Source organism: Etheostoma cragini, chromosome 9, assembly GCF_013103735.1.
Source record: "Etheostoma cragini isolate CJK2018 chromosome 9, CSU_Ecrag_1.0, whole genome shotgun sequence".
NCBI classification, from domain to species: domain Eukaryota; kingdom Metazoa; phylum Chordata; class Actinopteri; order Perciformes; family Percidae; genus Etheostoma; species Etheostoma cragini.
The window spans coordinates 27,469,790-27,487,109 of NC_048415.1; the positions used below are offsets into that span (position 1 = coordinate 27,469,790).

General features: G+C 38.9%; 1 protein-coding gene across 1 annotated transcript; it reads left to right on the plus strand.

Annotated features, from left to right (window-relative positions):
- Positions 1-1,778: 1,778 nt before the first annotated feature.
- rad54l (RAD54 like) lies at positions 1,779-16,289 on the plus strand. The gene is made up of 18 exons (XM_034882349.1): positions 1,779-2,186; positions 2,747-2,827; positions 3,941-4,051; positions 4,156-4,216; positions 4,305-4,440; positions 5,268-5,337; positions 6,161-6,449; positions 7,243-7,367; positions 7,443-7,593; positions 8,284-8,410; positions 9,455-9,529; positions 10,291-10,421; positions 11,541-11,651; positions 12,631-12,754; positions 12,851-12,929; positions 13,417-13,596; positions 14,662-14,825; positions 15,553-16,289. Exons 1-18 carry the CDS (start codon positions 2,184-2,186, stop codon positions 15,752-15,754), a joined length of 2,220 nt encoding a protein of 739 aa, XP_034738240.1. The 5' UTR covers positions 1,779-2,183; the 3' UTR covers positions 15,755-16,289.
- Positions 16,290-17,320: the final 1,031 nt, after the last annotated feature.

Here is a 17,320-nt window from a genome sequence, read left to right on the forward strand (position 1 = left end):
CATTTGTGTTCACATTAGTCACTTAGACATCAATGCATGGGCAAAAAAGGGTCCAGGTTGAAAGAATTGAAATTAAGTAATTGAGCAAGGCTTCAACAAACCTACATGGAATGACTGAGTCTAGATGAGTGTGAAAGACTGGGAGCCGGCCTTTCCTTGCTCCATGTACTGTGAGGGGACACTGCCAAGTGAGGCGTGGCTGTGTCTGGCGCCCGTTCTATCAGAGGGTCAAAGCTCTGCACCCACAGACTTCTCTCTGATTCTCTCCATCTGCAATGCACTTCTGAACCAGGGTCAGCACACCGCTCTTACACTGGTACTCTAAGCTGTACTGTATGTGCCACCCCGTTGAAGAGTGAGCCTGTTGGGTCTGCATCACCAGCCGGATATAAAAACGGCAGTCTTCATAAACTTTATGTTGTTGTACTGTCTATTATCTCTCTATATATATACCGAATTTTTGACAATGCATTCAAAAAAGCCTTCTAAACACTGTAAATAAATAATAAAACATTCTAAAGTCTTTTGTCTGATAAACTTCTTCTCAATAACACTCTTTCTACACAATCTTACAATTGACTTGGATATTAATATTTTTCTCTACAGAGGGCTGCACCTAATGGTTATTTTCATAGTCTGTTATTTTTATTAATTGATACAGCCTAAAATGCCAGAAAATTGTGAAAAATGTGTTTTTCCCATGGCCCCATGACAACCCCAAATGTCTTGTTTATTTATTTCATCAGCAAGTCATTAAGGTCTTATTTACAATGGGGGTCCGACAAGCAACAAAGGTTATAGTCCACTACTCAAAAATACTCAGTTTAATGTCACAGAGGAGCAAAGAAAATTGGAAAAATAATCACATTCACATTACCGAATCAGAACATTTTGACTTCTTTTCATATAACAATTACTCAAACTCAAAAGTTGGTGATTAATTTAATAGTTGACTACAAATGGATTAATCTGTGCTGCTCTCCTCTGCATTGCAGGATTGTACAGATTGTGATTGCAAGTCTATAAAAATATTTAAATTCACTGATGGGTCTACAGTGGTTGTGTTGGTATTTAACAGGAACAAATCCACACATGAAGGAGGACTATAATCTTATTATATGCGTGAGCAGAATAAAAACATTCAACCTGAAGGAGCCCTGTGGAGTTTCCTTGTAAACATTCAGTGGTCTACATTCAATATTTCTCACCAAAACACATCAAACCTGGATGTAAAAATGGGGAAGCTGCCACCTGTTGGTGGAGAGAGTTCCTCACACAATAAATTATCCTGGACACACACAAAAAATATTCCCTATATATATAATAATTCCCTATAATATTAATAATATAGTACTATTGTACCTGGGCTTTCATTAGTGTGTTAGCATTGGGGAAAACTATGCTTTAAAAACAAATATACTGTATACTGCATATTTATACTATATGTATATGTATATATATATATATATACATATATACAAACAATTGAAAATTTACTAGGCTATATTCTATCTTCTTTAAATATTTCACATATATATATATATATATATATATATATATATATACACGAAATATTTAAAGAAGATAGAATATAGCCTAGTAAATTTTCAATTGTTTGTTTGATTGTCTTTAATTATTATAAATGCTTTAATATAATTATTATTTTCCTGATGTTGGGATTTATAGTGTATTAAATACTCCGGTACAATAGGTGGCAGTATGCACATTTTAAGTACTGGTTGCAACCCGCCATGAGATAAAAAGAAAAGAAAAAGAAACGAACAGCAGTCTTTTTTACCTTTAAGGCTTGCCGTACTGTTTTGCAACATTTAGCGCCAAGTTTAATACTAACTATTGATACTAAGCTGAAGCAAGCTAAACATTGGAGAAACTGCAGTTTTATGTCAAACTACCACTTTCATAAATAGTCTTTGGGACTAACATCTCCTTAGTTGACTATATGAACTCGCTGTGAATTCTTATCTGTAAGGGCCTACAGTTAACGTTTTACACAGGAAGAGCAAAACTGGAGCGCAGGCATGAGAGCGCTTTTACTGTGGAAACAGCAGAGACGCTAACGCTAACGCTAGCTTTTTCTGGGTAACTAGGGGGAGTTAGCGTGGAATGATAGCAACACGGGCAGCTGAGGAGTCTCAACAAAAGAAGCCGAGAAAACAAGGATAATGGTAAATGAGCTTTTTGTTATTATTTTTTCCTTTACGCTACAGACCGCATTCGGGTGTTGACTACTAACAGGGGTGGCATGCAACTAAGTACATATAAGGTTACTCAAGGAACGTTAATGAAATTACTTAGCGTTACGTTACTTTACTTGAGTCATTTCTTTTCATGTCACTTTCTACTTCTACCCCGGGGTAAAGGGAAATATTGTACTTTTTACTCCACTACATTAATCTGACAGCTTTAGTTACTTTAAAAATTAAGATATTAGCACAACAAACGACGATGTTTTAATATAATCTAAACTACCCAACAATATACAGCTAGCTAGACCATTAAACATTTACTTGAATGACAGAACTGTTTTGAACGTTTCCAGTTGCTAAAAAAATAAGTTTTTTTTTCTTGACATGCATGGCATTTAGTTTTTACAGTGTGGCATTAATACTTTGACTTAAGTAAATACTCTGAATACTTTTTCCACCACTGACTACCAATTTGAACTAACGCTAACATTAGCCATCTCAATAATGCTGACTCTCTTTGTATGAAATCCTAATCCCAGAGAAGGAGTCTTGCTCCCAGTCAGGTTGCCAAACGGAAGCAAGGAGATTCCTGCGAAGACGATGACTGGACATGTAGAACTGTAAGTAAATTGCCATGACTATCACACAGTCAAAGCTTTATTATACTCCTATATAATTTACCATGTTTATAAATGTTTTAATGTTAAGTATACAGTACGTGTAGCACAGCAAATCCTTAACTATATCTGTGAACGGCTGATTTCTCTTTGCTTATAATATGTTGTACTTATTTTTATGTTTATTCTTAGGCATATTAACTTTTGAAATTAAAAAAAAAGATTAAATAATAACCCTGGGGCCCCCCTGCAGTAACTCGGAGGAGCCCATAAGGGTCCCAGACCCCCTGTGGCGGATCTCTGGTCTAGACAGTTTCGGTGTGAGTTACCCAGTGTTGGAGATATCGGCCATAGAGATGTCTGCCTTCTTTCCAATATAATGGAACTAGATGGCACTGGGCTTTTGATGATGCTGGGGGAGTACGTGCTACTCCATGAGTGTCTTAATTTGGCACAGTGATACAGTTGGCAGGTGTAATTTAGTTGAAAGAAAATAGTTTCTACATGTAACTGCTAACAGAGAGATTTTCATGAGTAACCAGCTCATGATTTCTAGAATGAGACATTGCTGTTGAGTTTTTCAAATATATTTTTTCGGCACTTTGGGCACTGTACGTCAAATGCCCTCTAGTTCCATTATATAGGAGAGAAAGCAGACATCTCTACAGCCAATATCTCTTATCTGGATTGATAACTAGCCCTATAAGTAAGCATATGTATTTTTGGTTTTGGGGTGAACTGTCCCTGCAAGCACTTAAAGCGTTACTCTCGCCAAAATGCAACCTGGGGTCCTTTTCTGAATGTATCTGAGTCAAACGTTTCGTTTAAAAGAATATTTTTATTGTAAGGAAACCTTTGCAACCCAAAGAATAGTACTAAATGTTTGTTGTTTTTAATCTGATTGTATGTTTGTTTATGTATGCACCGTTTACCAAGGCAACTTCCACATAAGTGTACTCTTTCTTGGCAATAAAACCTTTTCTGATTCTGATTCTAACATTAAGCTGTGAGGGAAAACTGTACTATTCAGTGAGTGATAAACCAAAACAAATAAATATAATCGTCGGTGAGCATTTGTTCAGTTGGCATTGAAAAGTGTGAAATGCTTTTTCAAAGGATAAAAGAAGAAAAGGTGACAAGGAGGTGCGAGAAAGCCATATTTCTCCCTTCAGAAAGCCTCTGACACAGTTGAACATCCGGCCTGCATGTATGGATGGTGACAAACATGTAAGAGTTGTTAAATACTGCCAAATACGTTTTGGGTGTGAATACAGCATTGGTTGCAACTTGATGCCATGACAAGGCTCACTCGTTCTAAATCCTTTCTACAGGAGGCATTTATACGAAGCATCCTCTCCAAGCCATTCAAAATTCCTATTCCAAATTACACCGGTAACTATATTCTTGTCACTATGGTTTCTCTTTCATGTCCAGTGCTGAAGAATTACTTAAACTGCTCTCTTGAATGAATTGCCAACAGGCGCACTGGGAATCAGGGCACTTGGTCTAAAGCGTGCAGGAGTAAGGAAAGCACTTCACGACCCCTTTGCAGAAGATGCTTTGGTTCTTTATGAGCCTCCGACCTTGAGCGCTCACGACCTGATCAAAGCTGACAAGTAGGTTCAGAATACACGGCACCCTTCCTCCATTAAATAATCTTTTCTTGATCTCCAGCAAAAAGGCTTATTTTTTGTTAAAGCTGCACTAGACACGTTTGGATGTTAGACAGTGTTGTAGTCACGACCACCTAAACCGACACCAAGTCATCACCAAGACCAGAGTGTATTAAGACCTAAAAAAGACAGAGTCAAAACCAGACCAATGCCAGACAGCCAGACCTTCTACTCTCTCTCCTGCATTCCCTTTCTTTGGAGATTGTTAAGTGGGAGGGAAGAAGGTGTTAACAGTAACAAATTTAAATTATAAATGACAAGTTATTGGTTGCATTTGAAGCAGGAACTTTTACATCCAATCACAGTAATGTTGAACACATACATTTGAAAATGCACAGCCAATTTAGGGGTATACCTGCAGTTGTGACTTTGAAATAAAATCGCAATCTCTCTGAACATTGAATTGAGTAATGCACCGCTAATAAAGCAATGACACATTAGAAAGGGCAGTTTTCTTACTCAGTATCTTTCTCGAGATTTCCCAGCATTATGCAATGTTTTTATCGCCCCAGTTCATAATTGCCATTGCAGTTTATGAAACAATATATTGTACATCCCTACTGGAGATTTCCTACAAGTGACTATACATAAACTGCAGTATAATTTGAGAAAGTAGTGTTAATGATTATTTATTCCTCTTAAACCTTTAATTCCGCTTAGATATATAGATATAAACTTTGCCTTTTGCAGCTTAAAGAAAACACGTTTACTAGCCATTGATTGGAGTGAATGTAATAAAAAGAAATGTGTGACTTCTTTGTTTTGTCCAGAGAAAAACTACCAGTCCATGTTGTTGTGGATCCAGTTTTAGGAAAAGTGCTCAGACCCCATCAAAGAGAGGTAAATCCAAGAACTTTTTTTTTCTATTAGCAGTATCTCTATTTCTGTTGCATTTATTGTAACAATAGTGTTAAAATGTAGAGATGTAGAATCTTATATTAAAGAAGAAGCCTTATACCAAACCACCATGGCCAAGCATGCCAAAACACTTTAATATTTAATGGAAAATAATCTCTAAATGATATAGCACAACGTGGCGTCAACATAAAACACGCTTTCAAGCCAGAGAGCGGTGTCCACTTTAAAGCGAAAACAAATGCATTCTCCCAGGAAACGCTCGTTTGATCTTCAAGAGTGTTTTAACGACAATCTTTTTCCCAAAACTTAACTAGTCGTTTTGGTGCCTAAACTTAACCGTCAGCGCCGCATGAAGGTCATTTTTTCTAGCTAAACTCTACTACCACGGGCCCTGAAAGGACCGTCATCTGGCGGGGACCTGTACCAGGCTCACAGTCACTTATTGGCAGCTAAACAACTGGCACTGGTAGCCGGCGTCCCGGAGCTCTGCAGCGACTAAATACAACTAGGAATTTGCTCGGATTTTATCGTTCAATGGCACTATTTGCTTTACTTAGTTTAAAATACTTCTATTTTAGGTATGTTATACAGTATATGGTCTAATGGTGAAGTAGCAATTAGCACTTTGAGGGGGGGATGCATTTTGTCCCAACCGCAAATCGGATAATTCATATATTGACAAGAAACAGGGACATCCCTTGCATCCCCCCTGGAAAATCGCACACTGGAAAGGCGAGTTAGTTGACCAGAAACTAGATTTGTTTTGTTCTTTTACATTAAAACTGGATGTCTTTAATTTCTTTAGGGGGTAAAGTTCCTGTGGGAGTGTGTGACGGGACGACGCATCTCCGGATCGTACGGCTGCATCATGGCTGACGAGATGGGCCTGGGGAAGACTCTGCAGTGTATCGCCCTCATGTGGACCCTGCTACGCCAAAGCCCCGACGCTAAGCCAGAGATAGACAAGGTCATAGTGGTTTCACCTTCCAGTCTGGTTCGCAACTGGTACAACGAAGTAGGAAAGTGGCTAGGAGGTCGCGTCTCTCCGTTGGCCATTGACGGAGGATCAAAGGATGAAATCGATAGACAACTAGGTAGTTCACCTTTCTCCTCTATCTCATGAATATCTGCAAAAAAGTTCATGGAAATATGGTGACGTTTATTTATTTTTTAACAATGTGTTTATTGGTTTTCAGTTTTCAAATTGCATCAAATTATACAGGGGATAACAGCTATATAAAACACAGTAAACTGGAAATTCTGCAGTTTGATACTTTGTCATCAGAATCCAATATGACTCAAGATAGCAGTACGCCTAGAATTTACCGGAACACACCTCCCTGAAAGACGGGCACAGGTGCATTTGCAATTTCTGGATGGGAAACTGACAACTGCATCGGCCTTAAAATAGCAAAGACTTTCGACGGGCTGTGCGCTGCACCAGGTGCAAGATAGGGCCATGTAGGTAAAAACAAGGATATAGAAAGTGCTACTTTATTGTGCAAACGTAAAAACACACACAAGGGGTGCTACCAGTTGAACAAAATGCAGGGTTCTTGTTGGAGCTGCAAGATATTAGGAAAACATGCATCGTGGTAACATACCCAGTTCTGCATTTCTCCTGCTTTCAGTATTCTTCATCAAAATACAACAAAAATTGTCTTCTGCGCTGATGTGTACAGTATATTGCACCAGTTGATATCGCGATCACTATTAAAAAATATATATATATACTGTGCAACCTTAGTACTTGTACAATATCTACTTGTAGCAGTGGTGATTTGTTTTAAGTTGAACTTTCCCATAATTTAAAATATATCTATATGAAAATATTGGGAGATTTTTAGTAGTCTGCTTATTAAGTGGTTTGTTTTCTGTGATTTCTAGTGAACTTTATCTCTCAGTATGGTTTGAGAGTACCAACACCAATCCTGATCATTTCTTATGAGACATTTCGACTGCACGCTGGGGTGCTGCACAAGGGCAAAGTTGGACTAGTCATATGTGATGAGGTATTTAATCCCATCCATTATAATTTTGAGTTGTCAGTTTACACGATGATGTAACATTAGTTGTGTTTGCTGTAGGGTCATCGGCTGAAGAACTCCGACAACCAGACATACCAGGCCCTAAATGCCATGAGTGCCCAGAAGAGAGTGCTGATATCGGGCACTCCCATCCAGAACGACCTGCTGGAGTACTTCAGCTTGGTGCACTTTGTTAATGCTGGGATCCTTGGTAAGTAGCTCCACCCACACACGCAGACACACACACACACACACACACACACACAAGAGCTACACCAAAAGGTGGGTTATTTCTGCTGTTTTTCAACTGCACCTCCAGTTACCAGTCCATCAAGCTCCTTAAGTTTGTGGTCAACACCACCCTCATAGCATCACTAGGCGTGTCAGTAGCTCAGTGTGTACCGGAGGTCGCTGGTTCGAGTCCCTGTACGGACCAAAGTTTGGTGGTGGTTCAACACACACTGGTGCACTTGAGCAAGGCACCAAACCCCCAACTGTTCAGGGCGCCTGTCCATCAGCAGCTCACTCATCTCTCCATTAGGTCATGTATAGGTACACTTGGTGTTATAAAAACAGAGTGAAAACACTTGTAATTCCCCTTGGGGATTAATAATGTACACATTATTATTATTAGTCACTCACTACACTTGCCTTGATCCTATACATCATACATTTTACATATATTTAAAATGTGCACTCAACCCATTCAGTCTTTTTGCATAAATGGATATATTTGTTTTTCTATATTTATTGTGTGTTTCATTTTTAACAATATTTGTGTGTTTATGTATGCACCTTTCACCAAGGCAGAGTCCAAACAAGTTTACTTATTGTGGCAATAAAACCTTTTTCAGATTCTGACTTGCCCTAATCCCCTTTGTCCTTTCCACCTCGACGGCAGGTACAGCCCAGGAGTTTAAAAAGCGATTTGAGCTACCCATCCTCAAGGGTCGAGATGCAGATGCCAGTGATAAGGACAGACAGATGGGAGAGGAGAAACTCAAGGAGCTGATCACCATTGTCAACAGGTGAGCTCAAAGCACATATGAATATATGTAAAAATAACACAGCACAGCACCAGCACGTTTCGCCCCCTGCTGGAGTTCCGATAGAATGCAGGTTTAAGGCACTTCCACATTGGCAGCACTTTACCAAACCGGATGCTTTGCCCATTAATATTATCCAGTCTATGGGTATGACAGTGGCTGACATGTGCACAATGGCGTCTTGGGCATCTCCGTGCCTTTTTTCATCCCCTCTCATTGCGCAATGTGTCTCCATGATCCACTCTGCCTTATCCGCACTTAACGGCATGTGATGAGCTGTTAGATCTGGTATGCTATGTCTCATACTCCTGCACCAGCGTGCCCGTGAGGAATGTGCTTTACATTAAATAATGATGATTTTATTCTTAATTATGGAGCACCTTCAGAATCCATGCGGCAGGGCCTTGCATGTTAAACAGGCTAGTCATGGAGATAGCCTATCAGGAGTTTAAGCAAACTCTATCATTTTGTTACATTAAAAAACTTGTATAGCGTGAGAATTTGGTGTCACAGGTGGCCTTGACTACGTCACCTTCGCCCTTAACCCCATAGCAATAGCTCTTAAAGGGTGAAACCTATACAAAACACAACTATAGTTGCGTATTGTAACTCCAGTTTCTATGAGTGTAGGCATAGCCGTCTATGATCCAGGCCACCTGCTTAACTGAAGAAAAATGCTGATGTTGGGAGCCAATCTCTGGTCTTGCAGCTGTAATACACCGTAACTGCAGATGTAAGAGAGGCCCGTTCAGGGCAGAAATCTTCACGACTGTGCATGCATTTCTCACTCACTCTACCATACACTGTTACACTATTACATAAAACATTTAAGAACAGAGGGAACAAAGTCAAACACTACACACAATTGGAGACATTAATTAAAGTAAACCCTAAATTATCCAAACAAATCTCATATTTTGTGTTTTATCATGTTTGTTGTTTGACATACTTGAACTTCAGACAACACTGGTTGTGTATTTAGGTTAAACAGCCTTCTGTAATACTGCCCACGTTCTGCATCAACAGGTGCCTGATACGGAGAACATCTGATATCTTGTCTAAGTACCTTCCTGTGAAAATCGAGCAGGTTGTGTGTTGCAGGTAGGTTGATTCATTTGGTTTCTGTTAAGAGAAGGTTGAAGAGAGATTAACACAAATTAGATACTTTTTAATCCCGTACTTTGAGCAGAAACATATTTTTCGACGCAGAAACCCTTTTATTTATTTACCAACTTAAGCCAAATTTCTCATTACATTATTCTCATACGTTAGTTTAATAACGCTGTCTCAAGACAAACATTTTTAATTTAATTTGAGCTTGATCTATATCAGGAAATATGGCTACAGACTAGGGCTGAACGGTTAATCATTTTCAAATCAGAATCAAGATCTGCAAGAATGCGATTAGATTATTGTTATTGAATGGGCCATATTTAGATAAATGTTTGGTGTAAAAAATTGTTTTTTACTGTTTTCTAATGCGCTAAATGCTGGAATGTTACATATCACAGATTGTTTACAGAAATGTCCTATTTTCAGTGGAGTTTTCATCTTTGTATAAGTTTATTTAACATGTTGGTAGAAGGTGCAACATTTAGATGCTGCTGTTGAACGTTGACATAGACAGACATTTCAGTTTACAGGAAAGTACTGCCAATTTATATCTATGATCTCATATTATAATGCTCCATATTTGATTTTTTCCCCCCCAAATCATTACTACCAATCTCAGCCAGTTTTCAATCAGTATTTAGCTTCAAGCTATACAACTCTACCTTCAATGTAACACTCTGTGATAGAATTTACTCTTTTTATGTGATATTGAACAGTTTTATTTGACATTATGACTTGTTTCCCTGTAGGCTGACTCCTCTGCAGTCAGAGCTCTATAAGCTCTTCCTGAGGCAGGCAAAACCCATCGAGACATTACAAGAAGGCAAAATAAATGTCTCCTCCCTGTCTTCCATCACATCACTTAAGAAACTTTGCAATCGTAAGTGCTTAAGCCAAATCTAACTCGCATTGTAAAATGGTGCATGTGTGAAAATTATTAGGATCACACAGAAAGTCTTCTCACTTTTTGAAGCAGTTGCAAAGTTCTACCAAAAAGCCAAATGTTAAAGTAAAGACAGGGGAAACCATGGCTGTGCATGTTTAAATACTTACTGTACTTAAGTCCAAATGTTGAGGTACTTGTACTTCACTTGAGTCTTTTCTTTTCATTTTCTACTTCTACTCGGCTACATTTCAGAAAAAAATATTTAATCCACTACATTAATCTGACACCTTTAGTTACTAGTTACTTTACGCATTAGGTTTTTGTAAACAAACATATAGTTTATAAAATCTGGAGTAATTTATGACTGATTAAACATTTAACAGGCCTACAAGTCCAGCTGAAATGATTAGACCGTCTGTTTTGAGTATGTTAACTTTTAAATTTAAAGTACATTTCCCTAATGATACAGTACTTACATACTTTTACTTAAGTGCCATTTTCAATCCAGTACTTTGACTTGTAACAGAGTATTTTTACAGTGTGGTAAGTACTTTTACTTAAGTAAAGGATCTGAATACTTCTTCCCCCGCTGCTTTTATGGCATTAGCCATATAGTATTCATATGCTTATTTAGAATCATTTGCTGCCTGGTTGAAATACTAACCACCGTTCTGTAGGGATGTAACAATACATTGACCTGAATTGATATACGGATTCAATCCTAAATGATCCCATATTATACAAACTGAAAATATCCATACATATTGTCATCTTTAAGATGTGCCGTTAATTTGAAATTCCCTCTTTATATTATTTCGTTTTTATTAAAACAGTAGTTTGTTCTCAATTTAAATGTCTGGAAGAGCTCAATGAAATTGTCATCATATTTTGGTCGTCTCTTACATATATACTGTATATATACTGTGTGTACATATATATATATATATATATATATATATGTGTATATATATATATATATATATATATATATATAAAATGTAGGTGATTGTGTTAAATGGGGTTATGTGTCATGGGGTTGTTGTCCTAAAAATCAACAAGATACTGTATCGTGATATAACGTGTGATTTACACCACTAATGTGTTGTGTCCTAGACCCGGCGCTCATCTACGAGAAGTGTGAGGAGAGTGCGGAGGGCTTTGAGGGGGCGCTGGATCTGTTTCCCCCTGGCTACTGCACTAAAGCTGTTGAGCCTCAGCTCTCTGGTAAGAAATAAGTAACACAGCTCATCACACCGCAACTACTGTAGTTTTTAACCTGGAATGTAGTTTTCCTAGGTTTTTGTGTGTAGGTCACTGACGGGAACAACAATCTTTGAAATTGGTCCAGTATTAAGCGTGAACTCTGTAACCGGCAGCCACAGACCAGGATGCAACGTAACCCTATAGGTCAAATTGTCAATTTGGTCCACTTTTGGTCCATTTTGGGCTGTTTCTGCCGTTAACAGGCTCAGATTATTATTATGTGTTATTGAGTGTCTGACAACATTATGGAAAGGATTTCTTCAGACATAAACCTTTTTAACTTTTAACCTCTCTAAAAACGGTCCGGAGGTCACTAAAAAAGCAATACTTTTAGCGTGTATAGACCCTACATGTTTTCACCTAAACTATGTGAACTATGTGTTTATTTCACCTAAAACTAGAGTTGTGATGGTCGGAATAGTGGAAAGAGGCCCCAAAACACATTTTCATAGTTTTAGTTTGTTTCTGTCAACTTTGAATGAAGTGTGTTTTACGATGCTTGAATTACTGTTTATTTACATGGAGTCAGGTGACTTTAGTGAACGCAATTTCGCTTATGTTTAAAAATAGGATCTCACTCTATAGCAAAAAGGTTGACCTCCTTAGAAATCCTTTTCATAATATTGTCAGCGACTTAGAATAATAATCTTAGCCTGTTAGGAGCTAGTGGAGACCAAAAAACCACCTAAAGGGAGAGTTTATATTGTCAAGTGGATTCAAACACAACTCCAAATGAATGCTAATGTTGCTATGTGTCTGCTGGATGTGTAAATGGGATAAATTACTGTATTTGGTTGAAAGGAATAAGTGTCAGTGTTGTGTTGCAAAATAATCTGTTACCGTAGGTTTGATAATTGTGGTGCATTTCTCTAGTCTAGTGAACTGAATAAGTGCTCCTTTTTTTAAATCATGGGTAAGAAATTATTTCCTTTTGTTTCAGGGAAAATGCTGGTTCTTGACTACATTCTGGCAATGACAAGGACTACAACTAGTGACAAGGTGGTGCTTGTCTCCAACTACACTCAAACGCTGGACCTCTTTGAAAAGCTGTGCAGATCAAGAAGGTGCTTTTTGGAGAGAAAAAACACCATTTATTTGTGTCTGTATCATATGATTTGTCATTTAAAGTGAGCAACAACCCTCCTCTTGGTCTTTTACAGGTACCTCTATGTTCGACTGGATGGCACAATGTCCATCAAGAAAAGGGCCAAGATTGTAGAGCGATTCAACAGTCCATCGGTGAGTGGGAAACTCTGTTTTAAACCACAGCGTTAGCTAAGCAAGACCACCTAAACCGAGACCAAGTCAAGACCAAGACTTTGAAGGGTTTGAGACCTAGTCAAGACCAAGATCAGACCAGTGCCAGACAGCCAGACCTCTTCCCGCCTCGCGCATTCACTTTCTTGGGAGTCACTGTTAAGAGGGGGTTAAAAGAACACATTTCAAATTAGAAATGAGTTAAGTTATTGATAGCAATTGAAGCAGGATGTTTTTACATTCAAACACAGCTATGATGTTAAGACATAAAATTAGACAATGCTAAGGCAATTCAGTAATATCCCTGCAATTGTGGTCTTGACCGGTCTTTAATTAAAATCCCAAGTCCTCTTTATCTGAGACCGACACAAGACCAAGACCTTCAAAAGGTGGTCTTGAGACTGAACACTTCAACAGTGGCGTGAGCTTTGAAAAGCAGTTGACCATCTGAATCCATCTATGTTCTCAGAATCCAGAGTTCATCTTCATGCTGAGCAGCAAGGCTGGTGGATGTGGCCTGAATCTGATTGGTGCTAATCGTTTGGTGATGTTTGATCCGGACTGGAATCCAGCCAATGACGAGCAGGCAATGGCACGGGTGTGGAGGGACGGCCAGAAGAAAACCTGCTACATCTACAGACTGCTCTCGGTCAGTTCAACACAATTCACAACATGCAGACATGACCTCAAACACATCATCACTGCTTAATGTCTATTTTAACTTTCAAGTCATCAAGGGAATTTTTTTCACTTACTGTATATACATAACCTTTACTCTATTGATTTCTCTTTTTTTTTGCTGTGGTAAAAAACGTTTTTAACATTACCCATTCAGACAAGAATCAGGAAAAATGACACATTCACTACAATATTCAAGACCATCCAACCAAATAGTTACAAAATAGACCATAATCATATGTATAAGCACAAAACTTCTTAGGAGCCCTCCAGAAAGTTCAGGTACTTGCCCCATTTTCTAGTATAGACATCCAATCTGGCAAAACGTTTATATGATATCATTTGAAACGCAGCCACCTTAGCCATCTCACTAGCCCACTCCAGGAATGTCAGCACCACTTCTTTCCTCCATCCTTCTAAAAGAATCTGTCTGGCTATCCTTAAACTAGTTTGGTTGGGTCCCAAATGCCAGTTTCCCTCCTGGCCACTGACAAGGTGCTATTTTTTATCTTTGGGGGGCATTTTAGGCCTTTATTTTCAGAAGACAGATGAAGACATGAAAGGTGAGAGAGATGGGGAACAACGCCAGTCCGGCAGTCGCAACCCCCTCACGCTAAAATCTCTCCATTTATGCATGTGTATTTCAGGCCTCTTCGTAGAGGGTTCCAACAGACAACAGAGTCAAAAAATAGTAATTTCCCTCCTGGGGATCAATGAAGTATTTATTATTATAATTACATGGCTTTATCAGCTCTGGCATAAAGTGGGGAAATGTGGATTAACTTCTGTCCTCCAATTCAAGCAATGGCAGCAGATCTGGTGAGCGTCTATCGCTACATCTGTATATCACAGGACCAAATGACATGAAGTAATTAGCTGTCCTCTGTCTTACATTTCCAAAAAATTTGATGTGTCCTCCAATGATTTTGAATTATTCCGCAAAGTTCAGGACCTCGTAAGCACATCAGGGGGATGTTAAAGGCTGTGTGTTTCCATAGTTTCCATATTTGACGTGTGTGTGTTTGTGTGCTGACAGACGGGGACGATCGAGGAGAAGATCCTTCAGAGGCAGGCCCATAAGAAGGCCCTGAGCAGCTGCGTGGTGGATGAGGAGCAGGACGTGGAGCGCCACTTCTCTCTGGGCGAACTCCGAGAACTCTTCACTCTCAACGAGGAGACCACCAGCGACACACACGACAAGTAAAGAACAAATCACTCTCACAAGTTGTGCGTGCTGCTCACTCTGCTGAGAATTGAATTACTTCTGTACACATGATCAGACATTAGTAAGTATGTTTACATGCACACGAATATTCCACTATTATTCGGAATATGACAGTATTTCAAACAGGTCATTAGGGATGCACAATATATGTTTTTCTTTATTGTGGCATATCAACTGGCGCAATAAACACATTGCGAAAGGCTGCAAAATATTGCGGACGACACTCAAGGTCTTTTGTGTTAGTTGAAAGAAAGTCTCAATAGAAATGTACACTTTAAAATGTAACTGTCACTTTTTTAGTGGCGCCTTTTATATTCAGTTGAAAATTATTCCCTTTTTTATTTTGTTTCACAACAAATACTGCAATTTGTTGTGTTTAAGCAGAACACTGAAAATTGCTTTATTGTAGAAACTCAAAGTGCTTCGAGGGTGGGGGGGGACTACTCTCTAACACCACTAATGTGTAGCACCCACCTGGGTGGTGCATGGCAGCCTTACGACACCAGACGCTCACCACACATTAGCCACCAGGGTTCAAACCCGGTACCTTTTTGCTTTGAGGCCGCAGTGCTGCGAATACACTTAATATCTGTTTATTGATTGCAAGTTATATCGTAATCTCACTATATTCAACATTATTGCATATTTGTATGTCTGTTAGTAATAAATTAGCTCTCTTCCTTGCTCTTGTGGCATTATTAGATTCCGCTGCCGACGCTGTGTGAATGGCCGGGAGGTTCGGCCTCCTGCAGAACACTCTGACTGTACCAGTGACCTTTCCCAGTGGAACCACTGCTTCGAAAAGAAGGGCCTGAGGGACCAAGTGTTAAAAGCCTCCTGGGACGCTGCTGTCTCCTTCGTCTTCCACCAGCGCTCTCACGAGGATCAGAAGGGTGTCGTATAGCAGGAGGAACTCAATAGACTTTCTATTACTCTGCCACATGTACTGTAAATCCTCATATTTATTTGTTATTCTTTTTTTTTTCTGTTGGATATTTTATATTAAAATCAAAAAAGTTAAGATGAATGATTTGTAATCAATCCATGATGAATGCAGCAACTTTTGCACATAAATAACTTGGGCAAAACGTGTTGACACTCGTAATGGATTTGCCAGTCGTGGCGAGTCGTCTTAATGTATACATGGCGCAGTTGCAAATGTGCCCAGCTCACTCTGTTGCGACACTGTTGTGTTGGGGTAGAGGGACGCTGTTGTCTGTGCCACAGTAAGAGCTGACTGTAATCTGTCTGTTTTTTTACAGGTCAATGTAAGATGTTTTAGGGTTAAGTTACCTACAAAAAGGCTTACAAAAGCACACACATCTGGACGATAAATACTGGACAAAACACCATGAAAAAGACGTTCAAATAGAGTCCACACATTAGATACTGCTCCCCTGAATACATTTAATTAATTACCAGCAAGTGGCGTTTCGTTGATGGGAGCATTGTCTAGTGTTTAGGCAACTGGATAGAAATCCATCCATCTTAACCATTTTAATAGCACAATGCACATGTGCTCCACTTAAGGTGTGTGTGTGTGTGGGTGTTTGTGTGTGTGTGTGTGTGTGTGTGTGTGTGTGTGTGTGTGTGTGTGTGTGTGTGTGTGTGTGTGTGTGTGTGTGTGTGTGTGTGTGTGTGTGTGTGTGTGTGTGTGTGTGTGTGTGTGTGTGTGTGTGTGTGTGTGTGTGTGTGTGTGTGTGTGTGTGTGTGTGTGTGTGTGTGTGTGTGTGTGTGTGTGTGTGTGTGTGTGTGTGTGTGTGTGTGTGTGTGATTAATGCAGCTCCTTTTACTGTCAATCATCAGTGTCTGAATAAACACTTTAAATGGGTTTTGTGTTTTATTGGTACTTTACATTTTTTAAGTCCTGAGCACTCCATGAAAATACCTAATTTCACAGTGACAGCCAAACTGCTGCGGATATGTATTATCTCTTGGCAGGAACAGTAAAATATTGACTGTACCTAGTCTAATAAACTTGTTTGCACTCCCAAATAGTAGTGACAACCAGTTCTCAAATCTCAACACCTGTGCAGCTGAGATTATCTTTCAACCCAACCTCTATACTGTAGGTTAAACAGTAGTTAAGGTCTTTGGTGGAAGAAGTATTCATATCATTTACTTAATTAAAACTGTAAAAATACTCTGTTACAAGTAAAATTCTTGCATTGAAAATGGACTCAGGTAAAAGTCTAAGTATCATCAAGACAATAAAACTTAAACTATTAAAAGTACTTAATAGTCTAATCATTTCAGCTGGATTTATGGTCATTATATTGTTGGCTAGTTTTATTTATAATAAAACATCAGATTCTATAAACTACATGTGTTGTGTGCGGAAACCCTAATCCTAAAACATTTACATTCATCCATTCATTGGCATCTGGTAACCAAAAGTAAGGATGGAAGAAATGAGAGATTAGGGCTAGAACGGTAAGGTCATTTTATTCAAAATAAAGGAATTATGCCT